General features: G+C 37.1%; 1 protein-coding gene across 1 annotated transcript in view; it reads right to left on the bottom strand.

Annotated features, from left to right (window-relative positions):
• Nucleotides 1–19078, bottom strand: part of PCCA (propionyl-CoA carboxylase subunit alpha) — a 271152-nt gene that overhangs the window by 180676 nt on the left and 71398 nt on the right. Inside the window, exons 7-9 of the mRNA XM_062514894.1 lie at nt 13931–14062; nt 7438–7474; nt 2489–2567 (exon numbers count right to left, since the gene is read on the bottom strand). Coding sequence (XP_062370878.1) covers nt 2489–2567; nt 7438–7474; nt 13931–14062 — 248 coding nt within the window. The remainder of the gene's footprint in view (nt 1–2488; nt 2568–7437; nt 7475–13930; nt 14063–19078) is intronic.

The following is a 19078-nucleotide window of genomic DNA, read 5'->3' as shown; positions in this document are numbered from 1 at the left end:
TTGTACTCATAGACAATTGAAAAAAGAAAGGTTTTCAACTAGCCTGAAAATCCAAAACTACGTTTCAAACAAGAAGATTCTTCACCCAGAGGGTGGCTGGGCACTGGAACAGACTGTCCAGGTAAGTGGTCACAGTATGAAGCCTGACAGAGTCCAAGAAGTCTTTGAGCAATACTCTCCAGTACATGGTGTGACTCTTAGGGATGCTCCCATGCAAGGCTAGGGGTTGGACTCTATGATCCTTGTGGATCCCTTCCAAATCGGGAATGATTCTATACAAATACTTCTGTTTTCAAGTAGTATTTTCAATTAATCCCATGAGACAAAGCCAAAACAAGCTTACAGATCAAAATACTACCAACCATTCTTCACACTCACCTTGCATTTATGAACCCTAGAATTCAAAAGGCCATTCAGATATTGGTTTTTCTAGAACCTTCCCATAGGTAATAACTTTTTTATTTTTAGTATTACACGGACCGAATGCAGCCAAACAATACAGTAGTTTTATGCAGTATTAAAACTATCGTTGTTTTGTCAGTAACAATTGAGTCACCTTCAAAACACACAAATCAGGCATTCTCTAGACACATAAAAAAGAACAATTTTACATCCATAACACAACTAATTGACATGTACAATAAATCTTTTACAACCTCATAGGTATTCTTAAAGACAGGCTAGAAGAAAAACCCAAATGCTCTACTTCACTTGCCAAGTAAATCCGTTTGTCTTCAAGTTCTCTTAAAACTCACTTTCCATCTTCCTGCAACAAGTATTTTGCCAACTTAATTTTGCCTATTCACAAATGTTAAAATAATAATTCCTCTTTGATTTAGGTTCACTAAATAGTGTTGATCTGTGATTGGATGCTCTTCCTCTAAACACCTTTTAGATTTAACATTACGCTATAAAGACAAGGCTTGCATAAGTAACTAGGATGATTATTATAAGGACTCCAAACAATGAGGAGCTGAAATGATACTTCAGAATCAAATTGGACTCAATGATCCTTATGGGTCCCATCCAATTCCAGATACTCCATCATTCAAAGGCTTTTCATAAACAAGGCAAGTAGCTCACATTATCATTAAACAGGACTGAGTCAAAGTAGTATTACTAAATTAATTTAGTGATATGCAAATATATGTAGAAGAGTATCCCTAGCTAGCCTCTACTGGTACCAATCAGCTCTACCAGGTGACTTGCTAAACCATAACCACAGCCTTTCTCCAAAATAAGTTTGCAATCATGATTTTTAGATCCACTTTTACTTTGAAAGTTACTTAATCAAGCTCCTTTGCTCCTTTCTGAACTCAAGAAGAAATTAATGCCTTCCATTCAAGTCCAATGGATGGAACTGCAGTCTGAATAAGATCAAGGCAGTAATTTTAGATTCTAAACCAGTAGCAATAAAGTATCCTTTTAAGAAAGCAAGTTATTCTAGATATTCATACTAATATACAAAACATAATTTTACTATTTAGATTTGAATACAAATGGACTAGACAGAGCAATGTACCAATAAACCCACCAAGTTCTCTTTAAATCTATATTTTAACTGCTAGACATTCACTGTTCTTTCATCTAATTTTTAGGTTTTGACAAATAACTAATAGGGGACATAAAAATGACAGGGAAGTCTTGTAGATTACTAAATTAGTGAAAATTTCAGTTGTACTTTGAGCTGACTCCAGCTGACATGTGCTGCTCCCTCCATTCATAAAGAAAAACACTCACGTTATTTTGGATCAAATAGGCTTTTCATTACCAGTCTTGGAAAAAAATCAGAAAATACATTTTTCGGTAAAATCAGCAACACACAGAGTTGAAATCAGGCTCCTCACTTCCAGAACATCAGCAGAGAACAGATTGTAAAATTCAGAGTCAACAACAAAGTATCATGAAATGTTCAGGATTCAGACAACCAATAAGAGACTTGAAAACATCTATGTGTTGAAACACATGTTTCAAAACAGACAAAAGTACAATAGTTTGCTGATACAAATGCTTTAAACACAGAAGAAGGCAATTTATTAGAGCACATTCTGGCAACACCGTATGTTGTTTCCACATATGAGTTGTCAGTCTCATCAACTTTTAACAGAACTAATGGCATGCATTCCTGTTTGTGAATCAGGGCCAATAAATATCCTACCTAACACAGAGAATTAATAAATCAGCATTCTGAAAGGCATACAGCAAAATGTTATTTACACTCTAACATTGGACTAACAGCACTTATAAATGCTGGTTTTTCAGTTAAATTAATGGATAATGTTTGTACGGTTTATGCAATAATTAAGTAGAAATCGGCACATACAAAATTCCAAAGTATATTTCTCACTATGCTAAAGTGAGAAAACCAAATAATATCCAATTTCTCTGTCTAACATTTCATATCTGCTCAACTGTCAGCTCACAATGGCTTAATGGGACTTCAGTAACTGCAGCATTCATCAAGGCAAGCTTTTGGACAGCATCTCACCTGGTCTCTTCATCATCCCAAGCGATTCTCATGCCTTTCCCACCACCACCTGCTGAGGCCTTGATCATGACAGGGTAGCCTAACAGCGGGGAACAATTAGACAGAAGTTCAAACTTTGTTCAGTTGGTCAGAGGAACATGACAACTGACCACATGTCCAATAAAGCCAGTAGACAATAACTTCGTTTATTAAAACACTTTGTTTGCAGGGAGAATAGAAGAGCATTTTCTCTTTTCAAAACTTAGCTGTCAGTGCAGTAATTTCTACAGCCAAGAAAGGCTGTCTTCTCCAATGCACTTATACCAAAAAAACACTGAATTAATTATTCCCAAATAATGAAGTGATTTATGAACAGGGCATTTGACCTTTTTAAGCTCACATTTCTTTAGGAACATTTTTTTTTCCTTTGTTGCTGCCTAAATATTTTTTTTTAATTAACAGCAAAAACAAGTAGATCTGCATAAATTAAGTCTAAAGACTGAGTAAGGAAATAGTACACAGTTTAAATGCAGATTTAGTAATGATTGCTTATCTTTTAATACAAATCAACATTCAAAGCAACTTCCTGAAACAATTTCATCATACCAGAGAACTTCATCTTTCTCTACATGAACATGGAGAGAACTAAAAATCAAGAATCTGATTTAAATGCCTTTGACATTTTTAGGATAGCAGAAAATTGTTCATGCCTTTGGTCTCCAGTATGTTTAATGAAAATCCCAACATTAGACAAATATGAGAACAGCTGATATCATCTGCCAAGACAAGTCTGTCAGTCCTTGAGAACTGAAGATACATTCTATAAAAGGCTTTGATCTGGGGACAGAAAGAAACATCATTTGAATATGGTTCCTAGAAGTGGTCCAGTCTACTGTCATATGTGTTACTGATATTTAGTTTCTTTCTGGAATGTAGATCTACTCTTGTTCTGTCAAGTGACAGCCATACAATATTCCCACCTCCTCCTCATAGTTATCTAACTGAAAGGAGGTTCAAGAGAAGATAATTAAAACCAGCAAGATCTGGAAAACCTTTGTTTTCTTAAAAAGTCTGAAATGCATACCGAAAAAAAGGCATGAGACAAGCATAAGAAACAGCAGTGTTGATTGGAAGGCAGGAAAGCAGTAACAGAACAGAACATTAAATTAACAAAGAAACAGAAGGAAAAAAAAAAATCAATAAAACAGTTTCCAACTTAACACATTATTAGACTGCGAAACCCCAGGCTGTAAAGCATTCACGTGGCTGAAAGCTGCAGAGAGGTAACAGTTAAGCATATGTAGAGCACAAACCAAGCTCCTATAGGCGTGGATTACCAAAAGGCTTATAAACCCCCATGTCTTGGAGTCTAAAGCAGTCTCTTGTTACAACATATAAGGTTAACACCAAACAGAGCCATGCAAATAACCTTTCTAGAGTTTCTCTCGCATTTTCTTACTAAATAGCTGATACTGTCCATAGAAGAGTACAGGATAAACCACAGAGAAGCAATGAGCTTAATCCAGGCCTCTACAATCCCAGAGATTCAAGGGTAAAGGCAAAATAACTGTAGATCACATGCAGCAACAGTGAAGCTCAACCAATTTTCATGAAATGCAGTATATACAATACCTACACAAGAGCATTTTATTGATGCTGTAAGCTGCATCCCCAGATCCCTGGCAGTTGCCAGGCTCCTACACAAGTCACTGGATATCTTGAAATAAAGCTAAAAGCTAAGGCTTCTACACATTAGCATGCAAATTAGCCAGTCTCCTGAAAATAAGGGTATACTGGAGCTTTTGCTCAAATATGAGGTTATACTCCTTGCTCTTGGGGGCACTGAACTAAGCTTTAGAGCAGCTCTTTAGCCAGTAGCAAAGACTGAAAGGAAGGCTCTGTAAAATTTAAGTTTTCCATACACATTTGGCACAGGATACTGAGATCAGAATGCATTACTCAACACTCTCCATTTCTGGACTATTCAGCAGCAATCAAAATTGCTAAAATATGTTCACATGGATTGGTTGGATTAATTGTGGGAAGAGAGAAGCATGCAAACAATTTCTAACACCATTTTTAAGTACCCACAACAACAGCAATGAAAAGACTCACAAAGCAGACACACTTTTGAGTAGGTGTTAGGTTTTCAATCCTTCCCTCAAATTAGATGCCAATTTATGTGAAATCAAAATTGCATGTGAGATTAAAACCTACTCTTGTTTTATAGGTTTACATTCTTGTGATGCATCTTAAGGATGGGTCTAAAGATCTTAGGAGGCAAGAGAACAAAGAGCAGTCAGACTTGAAGATCATTCCACCTACTATTGCTGCTAAACAGGTACTCCTAAATTAGAACTGCTTTGTTTCCAGGACAGTTACTATTCTGAGAATCTGAACGATAAAAGGAGTAAACATACTCCTGCAAACTTCCTGCAGCTGTTAGGTCCCACCCTTTGCCACCATGGTTTTTAGATGTCATTTACCCATTTTTATAAAGTTGCAGGTAGTAGACTAGAGAACACATTGTGCAGTATCACTTTGAGCAATGTTGCATGTGGCAATACAAGATCCTTCTCAATATCCCTTATTAAATGCTAGCACTAACTAAACCCATGTCAAATGAAACATGACAAAAAAAACCATCTTGTTCATCTCTTCAGTTTTGTACAGACTTTGAATTAATTTTAACTGACTGCACTTCATAGCTGTTCAATCGTTTCAAATAGAGGACTCAAACTTATTGGAGTTTCATCAACGGTTCAAAATTAAGAAGCCAACAGTTCCTAATGTACAATTCTACAAACCAAGCTAAAAGCAGCATGGGGAAAAGGCCAGTGTAATTAAGCACTTCAGAAAGGATCAGAAGAGGACAACAGCCCACATCAACAAACAGAGAAGAGAGACAGTAGAAAGGAGCCAATACAGCAATTTATGCCTGAATTTCCTCCAATTTCTGATTTAGCCCAGTTTCCCTGTCACATTCTCCCTATACAACACAGGAAAACATCTCAAACTGGGGCAAAAAGAAGGTTTCACTTCCACACCCGGAAAATGTGTATCCATAGATAACAGTCACTGAAACAGGTAAAGGCTGTGTTCTCAACCCAGAGGTGCAAGCTCCAGTACTATTGGATCTTTGGCCAAAACACAGCAGGGAGAAGCAGAAAAAAAAACAGCCAGCAAGAGCATCACACAGTTTTACTGTTTCAAGTGCTGAGCCACGGTTATTTTTTTAAGAATTATTTAAACTTTCTTAGAAGACTGAAACTCTGGATTACTGAAATTAGTAACAATCTGAAAGTATTCTATTGCATATCAAGTGCTTTATACACAAGGACAAATATATATACGCACAAGAGACTATAACTTCACTCAATCTTAGATCCTTTGAAATTAAAATCATTACGTTTTATTCTAGTAAGTGGCTACAATTAGAAGCTTAGCCAAACTGATCAACTTGTCGAAACGTAGGTGGAGAAAAAGCTAGAAGGGACATTTTTCTTTCACTACACGGCATCACAGTACAAACCCTTCTTGTATAAAACAGTTTAAGAATTTTCCATCTAAATAAAGCACCACCCAGCTGTCTGTAATTGACTTTATTATCACAGATTTAAGACTGCCTTGATATAATGACCTCCAAAGTGCTACTGATATCAAAGACAGGAACCAGTCAACAGAACACCAGAAGAACTCAGAAGAAAATTAAAAAAGAATGCATTTTAAAGGGTGTCTAGAAAATCACCACATGCCTTCTGACTTACATTCATCAGAACTGTTTTAAAAAATACTTGCAGAAAATCTTTAAAACACAAGAGCAAGTAAGCTTATTGAAAAAAAAGTGAACTGAAATAAAATCACATTACTATGTCTTCATGCAGGACTAAACCAAATTTTATTTACTGTTCTCTTCTGAATGTTCCAGTTTGGTTAATAACCTCTCTCTTTTGGTAATGCTCCGACGACAGTGATTAGTTATCACTGGATTTCACAACCAGGACACAAAGCCTGACTCACAGAAATGCTGACTCCAACTGCATCAGCCTAAAAATCAGACAAGCCTAGGAGGGGTTTCAGGGCAGTTAGGCCCAGCTTAACTTCTAAGCCCTGTAAAATCTGTCCGCTTTCAATTTATCTGTAGCGGTGCAACTCCCACGTTCTATCTGGCACATAAAGGCACAGCAATACCTCTTGACACAGGTGAAAAGTTGTTTATCTACCTGTGATAAACCTAAATAGCTTCTTATGGTTGCAGTCTCAAAGGGAAAATTAAAGAAAAATTCCAAGAAAAAAACAGATATCTTATTGCATTAGATTCTTCTTCTAGAAAGCATTTTAAAATGTGTAATTTCAAGCATATGGTTTAGTATTTTCACTAATATCAAGCTTTCGTAAATAAAAGCCAAAACTCATTAAACACATATTACACTTAACCTTCATCAAAATGAGTCCCAGACTCATTTGCTGGTTGCTCTTTTCACTATTTAGTAAGATACTCAGAAGCTGAGTAGTGACTTTATTCCAGTACATCCAGAAGGCTGGTACCCTGGATCATATTCAAGCTAGCTGCACTCCACACAGTGATGAAGAATGAAGATCATAACATCACTGGTGTCAGTCTCCATATAAGGAGAAGTGTACCATGCCTAACTTCTGACTAGGACATCCAAATGCAGATAAACTTTTAGATAACTCCTTTAGTGAGGTATTCATTACTGCATATTACATTCATTCCACAAATCATGGCTGCACTTGTTCTGTCAAGGCCAGTTTGAAAAGCTCAAATGTGATGATTTAACAGACAGAGCGTTAATGCCTAGATTCCTCCAGCCCTATGGGCAACAGGGAACTTAAAAACTATTAAAACATTATTTGTTCTATAGGGATTACTTATTACACATTCAATTTAGTCAACCATGTCTGCTGAGAGGCACACAAATCCCACCATAGCTAATTTAAGAACTTACCAATTTCCCTTGCAATTCTGACAGCTTCATCTGCATCCTGTAAAAGCAGGAAATGAGACCCAACGTTAATCCCATCAGCCATTGCACTATGTCCTGAGGGCAGTCATATATTGCACCACTGTCTCCTCCGATTCATTTAATGTTTGATTTTACAACCTTGTGACCCTTTTCAGCCAGAGGAATGTAAAATTAATACCATAAGTGGAATGTAAATTCTACCTCATCATTAGTGCGCTGAGAAACTCAAAGCAACGAGGAATCAGCTGACAGGAAACACAACCAGGATCGCAAAATTATTTTCTGCAGTTGTAGGAATTTAATGCTAGAATTTAGACGTTTACAATCAATAATGGACCATAAATCAGATCGTTAAAGCTTGTCCACTACCAGCTTGTTTCTGTCCGCACAGGTATTCCTTGTGTTTTCCTGTTTGCTGTCAGTAGGGGGAGTTGATTCTCTATTGTTTGGGAGTAATTCAAGTTCAGGAAAAAAAAACTCGTAGAACTTCTTCAAATACAAATGGGTTCTGTTTACTCAAGAACACAAGCACTTCAATTTTGAAAGTTCTGCATTCTGAAGACAAAACAAACCTTAAATGCATCATTTTAAACTGTATCCGAGAGGAGAAGATCCCCGTACTTGTTTTCATTTAAGAGTTGCATAAGCCAACTTTACAAATTCTTTTGTTGATGCCACCGATTGCTTCAGCTGTCTCATACTACTGTAGCCTGGTACAGAAAGTCTTGGGAAACTCAGAGAACAAAAACCAATTACTTACATTTCAATCACCAAATCACTTCTCCCACAGTAGTTAATTCTTATTATTTCTACTAGTAACAGTATATTTCCGTTATACAATATTAGAAAGAAAAAGGATTATACTACAGTGATATGGGGTAAGCTTGAAAATTCCATCCAAATTTGCTAATATTTATACTATCCCATGACATACATTAAAAAATTTGTATAGAAGGCAGTAATGTCTGGAAACCACCAGCTGCTAAGTGTGTCTGAAACTATGGGGGCTAACTTATGAACATTAAACTGAAACCTGATATTTTTAAAGCTTTCGAGGCAATCCATTTTAAAAGCACCCAGGTCAGAACTTTAAAAAAATACATAAGAAATGTTCATACCTGGTTCATTTATGTCCGATAATAAAACAAAATCCTCTTTAAAAGTCTTCAGTACCTAGTAACAGCCCCATGAAGAATAAGGGGGCTGGCAGGGGAAGTTGTCAGAAAATTTAATTTCCTTTCATTAGCTAGTCTGCTCCACAAATCGGTGCTTGTTAAGTTCAAAGCAGTCCTGAAAGCAACATCAGTTTTAAGTCTTTCTACTCCAGTCACATCTGTTAATGAGATTTTTCCAAATAACAATTGTTTTTAACTCAAGAGATAAATCTAGCAAAAAAACCTGCCCCTCGCACCCCCCCCCAAAAAAAAAAACCTCAAGAGTTAACTGTTTTATTACACCTTGCTGCTTTCCATGACCCTGCACCCTCCAAATTTTAGCTTAAAGGGATAAAATGCATGAAAAGGGTCATTTAAGAATGTTAGTGGTTTCCACACATTGAGTTTGAAGGTTCTTTGTTCCTGCCTGTGACAGTTATGCGAGAATACTTCCCCTTAATAGCCTCTCTGTCAGGAAGTGTTAAACCTGCCAAATGCTGACAATTAGAGCCTCTTGAACAAAATGCAGGAAGAGTAATGACTGATGAAGAGCCACGATTACAGTTGAGAAGGAAACTTTTACATTTCTTTTCTCTTGCAAATTCCCCCATATATTTGCAAAATAGAATTAAGGGGGGGAAGCAAACAGGGTAATCTTTTTTCACTTAGTTACCTGCAAACAAGTGGCTAACTGATACACTGTAGTCCACAGGAAAACAAGCTGCAAATCATTACAGGGGAACTTTTCCCCGACACTGTATTTTTACACATGCATACAACTTTAAGTAACAAGCAGATTGGTATCAGCAGCACTAATTGTCTTAGTTCTGGCTTAAAAAGACTTTAGTCCTCTGCCCAGCACAGTTATTAATTTACACTGCCTCAACATCTCTTTCTTTTACAGTTCTAACATATTAGAACCCAAACGCTAAGATACAGGGAAAAAAGATCCATACATACTCAAATTTTTGCTTTCAAAGAACATTTCTGAACCAAAAAACAAAATTAGGCTGTGATTTAAAGAGCAAAACTAGTTTTAAAAAATAGAGAAATTGACATATTGCAATCTCTGGTAAGTCTTTTTATCTTTTTCCATAAGAAGGTATGTTGAATGTAAGTTTAAAATACCATGAATTTCACTTGCTGATTACATAAATATAGAAGCAGTTTGAGAAATGAGAAAGAGTTCGGACAGTTATTTTAGCTTTTAGGTACATAAAGTTTACAACTGATACACAATATCTTGCACACGAGGAGCAAAAAACCGACTGCTATGATACTGCTGCCTAACACACACGTCCATATGTGCAAAACACACAAGACCACACTGGTACTAAAAACACTTTATATTTTTTTTAGAAGTAAAAGTTTAAATGATTTACTGCTGTTTCCTTCAAAAGCACATTAGCTACATAACCATTTTCCCAAAATAAACTGGGAGATTGTAAAGAAATATATACTTTTAGCACTACCTTTTATTGTACAAATAAAAGTGTTCAAGTAATGGTAGAAGTTAATAAAAATCTTAAGAGTTATAAAATTATGTCATAGTGTTTTCACAAATAGGTGATTCCATTAAGTTCCAGAGACATAAAATAGTCCTTCAGCATAAGAATTCCTAACTTCCTGCTTTCATGTACATGCCTCTCAACCAGGTACCAGCAGGTGGAGACAGAAAAACAAAACTGTCTTGATATAAGGGAATGCCAGGAAAAAGCTGATTAAGTGACTCCTAGAACTGTGAAACGTTGTATTAATTATGAAGAACTGCATAATTGTTTTCACAGCTAAGGGTGTTAGAGAATCCAGTTCCTAAGGCTATCTAGTCTCTTAACAACCTCTCCAACTAAACACTGATCATTCAATCCTAATGTCAACATCCCAGTACAAAAATTCAGTTGAAGCGGGTACCCAAAACTTAAGTACAGTAAATTTAGAGCCTTGCTGAAGGCCTCCAATATGTTTACTGACATCAGTGAAAATAAGCAGACACAGACATTATTCTTCTGTGTCTATATCCAGCTGTGTTCTACCAGCCATAAAACCACACTGGCTGTACATGGTGAAACAACAAAAATCATTCTTCCCTTGCCATTGCTTTGCCACAGCATGTTCTTAGGCTCATTATCCAGCCTCCACATCTTTGTCTCTTACTCCCCCTTTAGCTGTTTACAGTCAATACATCATCTCAGCCCAAACTTCAGTATAGCCATTGCTCATATGGATTAACACTAATTCTTTTGATTAAAACCATTTATCATTATCTCTCCCAATCAGGTGTTATTAAACAAATTGTAGTTACACATTTTGAAATTAATTACTGTTAAATGCTTTTGTTGGCTCTCTAGCTGACAGCACAAGACTCCAGTTCCTTACATGTTCAAGCTGGACAACCCCTGCTCTAGCCAACTGAGAAACTGAACCAGAGATGAGAAGAAAACTTTGTCAAACTGTCCTCTCCATTCTACATCCTTCCTCTCTCCGTTTCCTATTTGCTAGTGCACAGTTAGTTGTGTCTGTTATGCCAAGCATCTTCCTCTTCCACCCTTCCAGCTCTAAGTACACTGTTGAAGAGCTTCCTTCTTACAAATTTCTGATTTAATTTCTGCTAACTGGAAATTTTTCTGCATGCAACTTCTCCAAGACGTTATTACAAAATCTTAGCAACTATAGTGTCGCCTATGTGTAAGGGCTACGCAACATAAGAAAGGAAAAATATCCTTTATTCATGAAGGACCTAAGTGTCTGCAGCACTATTTAACAAGGATAAAGACATCTCTTCTAATAACAAAGACTTTCAGTACAGTCCTGAGTTAAAAAAAGAAGCACTAGAAGTTGATACTCTGTGCTTGCTTTAATTATTCATCCACAAAGAATACGTGCAATGGATCTGTCTTAATTTCTAATATTGTCAGAGGCATGAATGCAGTTTTCCTCCAGCATTACTAAACTCCACTTTAAAGTTGAAGCCACCTCTAATCACCTCTAGCACCAAGCAGACACTTAACTCCCTCCTAAAACTTTTGAATTTTTATTTCTCAGGAAAAAGAACCCTCAAAGATTTTGAAGCTTCATAACTGTGACTAAAATAGGTCTCCCACAGAATGGTAGACATCCTAAACAGTCTCCAGTTCCTTGTGTGTTGCTGTTCTGATTAGAGCTGGTATCATGCAGCTTTGCCCTTCCTATCTTGGTCTGAATTAGCAAAATAGTTTACCAAGCCCAAACCAAAGATCAGGCATCCTGTATGACCTAATTATTTGGGTATTCATTTGAGCATAAGACAGTGTCACAGGAAGGAAATCAGAGAAGAAACATGGGCACATATTTAGATCCACAGCAAGTATGACACAATCAATTAGCAGCTTTATTTCCTATAATTAGTAATCAAAGTACTCGTTAGCCTAAAATTTGCAACTCCACTTTTTGATGGAGACTACAATGCTGGCAATGTCTGTGGACTTTCCTTTTTCTTATTCGGTGGGCACACTGCAGTTTTGTGGGTTTTTTTTAAATATATGTACTCTTTTTCATCAACACTCTTCAGTAATCAGAATTCAGGCAGGGCTGAGATATCTGAAACTGGTATGACATGGACACTTCAGGATTAAGCAACTACCACATAGTTCCTTTCAATATCAGAGGACTGGAATTGTCAACTTAGTCCTACATTCCAGTTCATTTGGCTTTAAGGGTATTGCTGCATATAGCCCACTGCCAACCACAGCAGATTAGTTTCCTTTATGTGTCAGGAACTTCAGGTAATTGTCAAAAACAGTGCAACTGAAGGTCTATGAAACAAGCGCATAGAAGAAAGCAGCTCAGCCACACTGGTTATAGGTCCATCTGTTCATTAACCACTGTCTACTATGTCAGGTTTGGGTTTTTTGATTAACAGAATAACAGATGCTTACATAAGTTTTAACTTGATTCAATGAGAAAACTAGCATTTTGTGTATTTCATTATGCATTAGAGAATGTTTTGTGGTTTTCAAATTATTAATTCAAAGTTATCTCCTAGCTAGATGCTTTTCTGGAAGTTATTTCCAAGATTCTTAGAAGAATGTACAGGATATCAGAAGAGAGAATGTTATGCACAACAGCTTGGCTGCTGTTAAATCTTATAAGTGCAAAAGGACCACATACACAAGAGACTGCTAAAGCATGCAACAAAACCCTGAAATTTCCCGATTTGCCACTCCCAGACTTCAGCACAGCCACAAATGCCAGTCCAAAATTCATATGGAATCTTCCAGAAGAAGTCTTTGCACTTTTACCTGTTGCAGCATTATCCTGCTACCAGACATTACAATCACACAATTCCATCACAAGTAATGAAAAATTCTCTTGGGTATTTTGACCTCAGCTATTTTATGATTCTGTCATTCTCTCTAATCAAGTTCTCCAGCAGCCTCACTGGACCAGGTAATTTTGTGGAGGCTTAGCCCCTTTGTATTCTATTTACCTTTCACTTGTAGTCAGGTTTTGGGGGGTATTTTGTCTCTTAACAGAGTTTAAAATCCAGTTTAAATACACTTTTTTTATGCAACAAAGTTTTACTCAAACTTAATTTGAAAAATATCTTTGACGCGTAAAGCGTAAAAAAATTCAACCCAGGAGGTCAGCATTTTATAACGCACCAAGTTTTAAACAATGAAGGTTTTAAGAGAGAAAATCCTTAGTACATTAACATAGACAATATATTAAGACACACAGGAAAGCTTGTAAAAGCCCAGCACAACCACTATTGCAGAAAATAAACAAAATCTAAAATATACTTTATTTAACCTTACAAACTATAAAGAGCATTATACATTATTACACATGAAGAGCATTAGCCGTAGACTCTGATGAAGAGCCACCAAACTCCCTCCATCCCATCCTCATCCTGAATTTTGCAACACGTGGAAATATGCACCATCAGAACAGACCATAAAATAGAAACTTCACACAGTTTAACAAATTTCATTTAGCTCAGAGCTGTCAAGATCTTGGCCAACAAGAAGACCTGAGAAATGTAAAGATGTGCAAATAAGTCAAATCCACACCTGACATTTAACACATCTACCTCCTTCATGCTAAATTTAAAGCAAAGTATTTTTAGAGACTGAAGAACTTCTAATACATCATTTATTATCAAGGACTTTCTCCTCTTCTCCAAAGCCCTCTTGTTAGTAAAAATCTGTACTCCATTTTTAATTACATTTTACTGAAAAAGAAGAGGAAATTATAATTAGATTCTGCATCAGACTTCCAATAGGTGTACTTTGATTTAGACACTGTTCCTACAGTGGGCAGACGGTAATTAAATGATTTCTCACCTTGACTACTCCATCAAAGCCAGGGATTGTGTTGACCTTTGCATTCTTGGCTAACAATTTGCTTTCAATCTTGTCTCCCATAGCTTGAATAGCGTGTGTGTCAGGTCCAATGAAGGTGACACCTTCTGATGCCTGCAAAGACAATGAAGATAAAACTTCAGGAGACAAAAATAAAAATCAGCTTTTCTATACACAGATATTGACTTTTTTCTCTTTTTGAGCTAATGCAACAAGACTTATAAGGCAGTGATCTCTTTACATAACAACAGAGCAATATATAAATATTTCAGACAGTTCATTAAAAATGTGTATGACCTTGTGAAACTATGTATACACACAGATTCAAAGCCCTATAATTAGCATTTGTATAAATCAAAAGCCAGGCCAGACAAAAATAGCTGCAAGTGGAAGCACTCCAGCCTGAAAGTTAGAAATATCCCTCCAGAAATCAGAGGTCTGTTAATTCACCATTGAGATAACCAAAAAGTGATTTACAAAGATGAACCTGCCAAATGACAACACAGTTTAAAATTCTATTTAGTATGCATTCCTAAAACCAAACCTCAATGAAACAACACAATGAAAATGCAGTCCTTTACTCAACATATTTAAGACCTTGGAAATAAAGCAGTAAGTAAAATAACATTTCCTGATTCTTTCAGGCAACTCTTCTCCAATAATAATGTGGAAAGGGGTTAACACGAAATACTTTAACACTTCAGCATCAATATGTTGGTAAAACACCAAACTGCATGTTTCTTCCTCCTGTTTCTCTAGGCCAACAATAGACTTCAGCAAGGTTATTCAGATAGAGGCATTTTTTCAAACCTTTTCAGGTCAGTACTACAGTAACTTAAAGGCAATACTATTAGAACTATTCCCTGAAAGTTGCCAATGCAATAACGAAAACATGTGTTTTAGGTAACTTTACATCTTTTGTTCTGGAGAGGGAAAGAGAATATCAAAGAGTGGTAAGGATAAAAAAAAATTTTGAAAATCAAGCCTTGCAAATTTTTTCCAATTAGATTTATTTTCTTCTCCCCAATGCTAAGATACCTGTAAAATGCCTAAAAACAACTTGTTTCTAGCCAATGTGCAGCTAACTTCATACCAATACTAACAAAATGGCAAACAGCAGTTTTTTATATCACAATTTATACCATAGTATTTTGTCTTTCTGACACATACTTGTGCTACACAAACTATAGAGTTACAGTCACTAATGAAAAAGTAATCTGTTGAAGCTTTATGTATTTATGTGATGGAAGTAAATGGTCCCATCCCAGAACATAGGAAAAATATGTTTAAGTTGGGAAACATACTATTTGTGATCTTGTAAGAGTCAAGAGATCTTAACATGCTCAGGAGTCAACGTTTGCACTGCCAGCAGCTTCCTAGCAATGTAACAGCAGCAGCTCTGTGTAGATTATTTCATACTGTCCTAGCTAACAGGGTGCTAGGGATCATCCAGAAAAGATCAGGTTAACATTACAGACACACGAGGAACCTCAGTGCAAGGACCAAACCAAATGCAGAGCATCAGTTCTGCTACATCAAAGGATTGTTAGCTTTGACTCACAATGAACCAACTGGGCATTAATCTCTGCCCACCTCTTCTCTACTGCATTGGGCTTCCTAGCTTAGCAACTCAGGAATAAACAAATTGATTATAGTGGTCTTAGAAAGTTGGGAAGACTGCAATAAAAAGGAGGAAGAGATACGAGGACCAAAACAACAGTGCAGATCTATAATTATTTAGTGTTCAGATCCTTTGGTACTTTAAGAAATCTGCTTTTTAAAGTAGAAGGGAAACAATGCAAGGAATTGAAGTGTGAAACCACAGTAATGAAAAGTTTGGAGCTGACTGTTTCAGAAACAACCTGAGAACTGATATTTCTTCCTCTCTCAACGAGAGGCACAAAGTGGTACCTACATACACCTAGAGGTAGGGCAGAGCTCTCTTCTGTCATCAGACTGTATTCCAATCTCAAAAAGCCTTGTGGAAAAGGATCATTTACATACTTGACAAGTGGAGATTGCACCGTCCCTCTTGTATCACTCCTAACCTGGAAACACCTTGTTCCCACAGTTTCTGCCACAACATTAGCATTTGCATCCAGACCAATACCACTTCAAACTTCACCATGTATTGCTTCCTCTGCTCACTCTCTTCTCAGAGTTTACCATCAAAAACAGGAGATCTCCAGAGGTCAAGATAGTGGGTTCGAAACTTTTGCTGCCATAACAAACCATCCCAGACTTGTAGCTTGCAGTCTGCTTCCATACTCTTACAGTATTCATCTTTTCTTCTCTTTGTTCTGACAAAAAAATTAATATCTTCATTCCAGCTGGAGGCCACAGGGGAGGATAAAAATTACATTGATGGTATCAGCAAGTATGCACCTTTCCAGCCAAGTGTCCATAGGGGATATAATGCTAGACCTACTGTCTCATGTCCCTGATTTGTGGCATGTGCCCAGTTCACTCCCTGCTCCTGTCCGGATAGCTGGATGAGAGGAGAACAGTACCATTCAGGAGAGATTCATGAACCACCTGAGAAGGAACACTGCAGGTCATTTCAAGAAATCAGTCTCTACATCCAATACATTTGTTACATGAATCCTGTAGCGCTGTAATATTCCAAATCGATATAGTCCATACTACTTTCTAAAAATTAAGTAGCAGATCATGTGCAGCAGATTCACATTACTCTAATGCAGATATTACATATTGCAACCTGCATCTCTGTCTTTTTTAAATGTATACTTTCCACAACTCAAAATTTACAAACTGCACTTGTCTCTGTATGCAGCCTTTGGCTTTAAATGCTTTGAACCTTACACAGATCAGTTCTTTCATGGTGAACAAGCAGCACCATAGTACCATCACCACCACCATCAGTCAGCTGGGGAAGTCACCACAGCTAGTTATTTCCTCATCAACAATCTGAAACAAAATAGTTTAACTCAATATGATATCAAAGGACACCTAAAACCATGTCATTCTGGATTCTGTAGCATCCATAAATCAAAAATAAGTTAACAAACCCAGGAGGTTCTGCTTGTTTCCAGGCAGTGTGTCAAACCATCTCTCACACACGAAAGGTGTGCATTCACTGACACGACTCACAACTAACTTCAGTTAAACACATAAAAAAGGCTTTGTCAGCTTAAGACACTACTAAACAAAGTCTTGCAGTCTTGCTACAGTAATTTAATACCCCATCACTCAAAGATGCTTGCTTAAGCCCTCTGCCAAAGCTTCTCAGCTCATCACCAGAAAAGTGCCCCAGCTTCTTCGTTGCCCACACTCATACAATGTATTCAACAACCCACTCAAAAGCCTACTGCCCAATACTGAAAATGCCAAAAACAAACCATAAGAAAGAATGTGTTGGCAATATCTTCAGCTCCCACAAAGATTTACCAGCTTGTTCACACGCAGACTTGTCAGTATGGCAGCAAGTACTAAAACCTCTGCTGTACATACACAAGCTCACACACTGCATATCAAATAAGTTCTTCCAAAACTTCTGTTACTCCTCCACACATTCAGTAGCATATTCCAGCCTTGAAGACTAATTATAATCAAAGGTACAGGCAAATAATAAGGAAATTTTCATAAAATAATAATTTTATAATAAATTCATGCAAAAAGTTAGTTTTTAATTCTTAAGTAGTAGACATTGAAGAGTTTTCCCCAACAGCCCACTATTTTTGAAAGCAGTTACAATTGGTCTAATAGTCATGCCACAGAATTGCAAGCAGTTTATTCTCCCTTCCTTTTGGTTTGGTGGGGTTTTTTTGTTTTTTTTTTTGGTTTTTTTTTTTTTTTAAGCCAAATGGAAAATCCATTTGGGAAGTTCACGACTGAGTTTATGTGACCATCACAGTCACAGTCTGTCAAACATCTGACTGCTCTGGGAACAGAGTAGGCCAAACAGATATATGTTAGTGTAAGTCATCATACTGTCAACAGAAAGGAGATCTGCCCATCTGAAAACTCCTGTGGACCTGAGATAATTGAAGAGACCAAGTCTAGAAGAGGAATTTCCTTTGCACCTCCTCCTGGAAATTATGAATACTGATACTCACAATTACTGTATTATACTGTCAGTAGTGCATTCAGTCTCAATGACAGCCTAAGCAGAACTAAAGATAGAAAGTATGAAGGAGGAAAAACTGCATGAACAACTTTTACACACATATACTTGGCAATGTATACTCTTCTGTGAGCTTGTGAATCTGTGGCAAAGCAGCCAACTTACTGCCAGGCCTCCTGGAGCTGCAGGAAATGACTGAACAGTTCCAACTCAGCTTTAGACAAAACAAGTGATACTAAAACTTATCCCTCTATCTTTTACTATGTTAGTTATGGACAATTAAACACATTTTTTGGTGTCCTCATTTGAGCTAAAATATTTCAATCTGCATGAAATATCAGTTTAGGAGAAGCAGCTTCAACCAACAAGGAGATATGCCATGTTATAAAAACACTGCTATCAAGAATCTTGTGTTTTCTCTTTCAGGTTCATTTCATGAGGGGATTTTTCCATTCACAGCATGCTGATGTGGCAAAACACACCCCAAGTGCCCAGCTGCTTCCAGGTGCAAGAACTCCCATAGTTATCTTACCACACAGAAGCAGTGACAATAATGCAGGCTTTGTGATTGTTCATTCCCTAGTACCTGAAATGACTAGTTTTAAGGAAGTATTTCCCATCTGAGGAAGAAATGGCTGAGAGGATAGATCTCAGAAGCATTTGTAGCTGCTCTGCTTTATTGAAAACAAGCTTTTCTATATAAACACAGAACTGGTTTTAAACAAGTTCATTACACTTAGAGGAGAACTCGTACAATCTGCTGCATGCTGCCACTGAATCACAGGTTCTCAAATTCAGACTTAGATGACATTTTCAGCTCAGGGTGATATTTATGGAAGACAGTAACAGCCCTCAAATGACTGAGGCAACAGATGGAGTTCCTCTTCCCTCATTCACTCTCCTTCCCCCCTTGTAGATGCCTGCTCATAGTCCTGTCTATCCCCCTTCTCTAAAGGCAGGCTTAAACACCCCTCAGCTGATTTAGCCAACCAACATGGCAGACAATGGCCTATTGTTTTTGTCTAAGAAGTGTTTTCTATCACTTT

Source organism: Cinclus cinclus, chromosome 2 (genome assembly GCF_963662255.1).
Source record: "Cinclus cinclus chromosome 2, bCinCin1.1, whole genome shotgun sequence".
NCBI lineage: Eukaryota > Metazoa > Chordata > Aves > Passeriformes > Cinclidae > Cinclus > Cinclus cinclus.
Note: the sequence above shows the minus strand (reverse complement) of the source record. Positions and strands in the feature narration are given on the sequence as shown.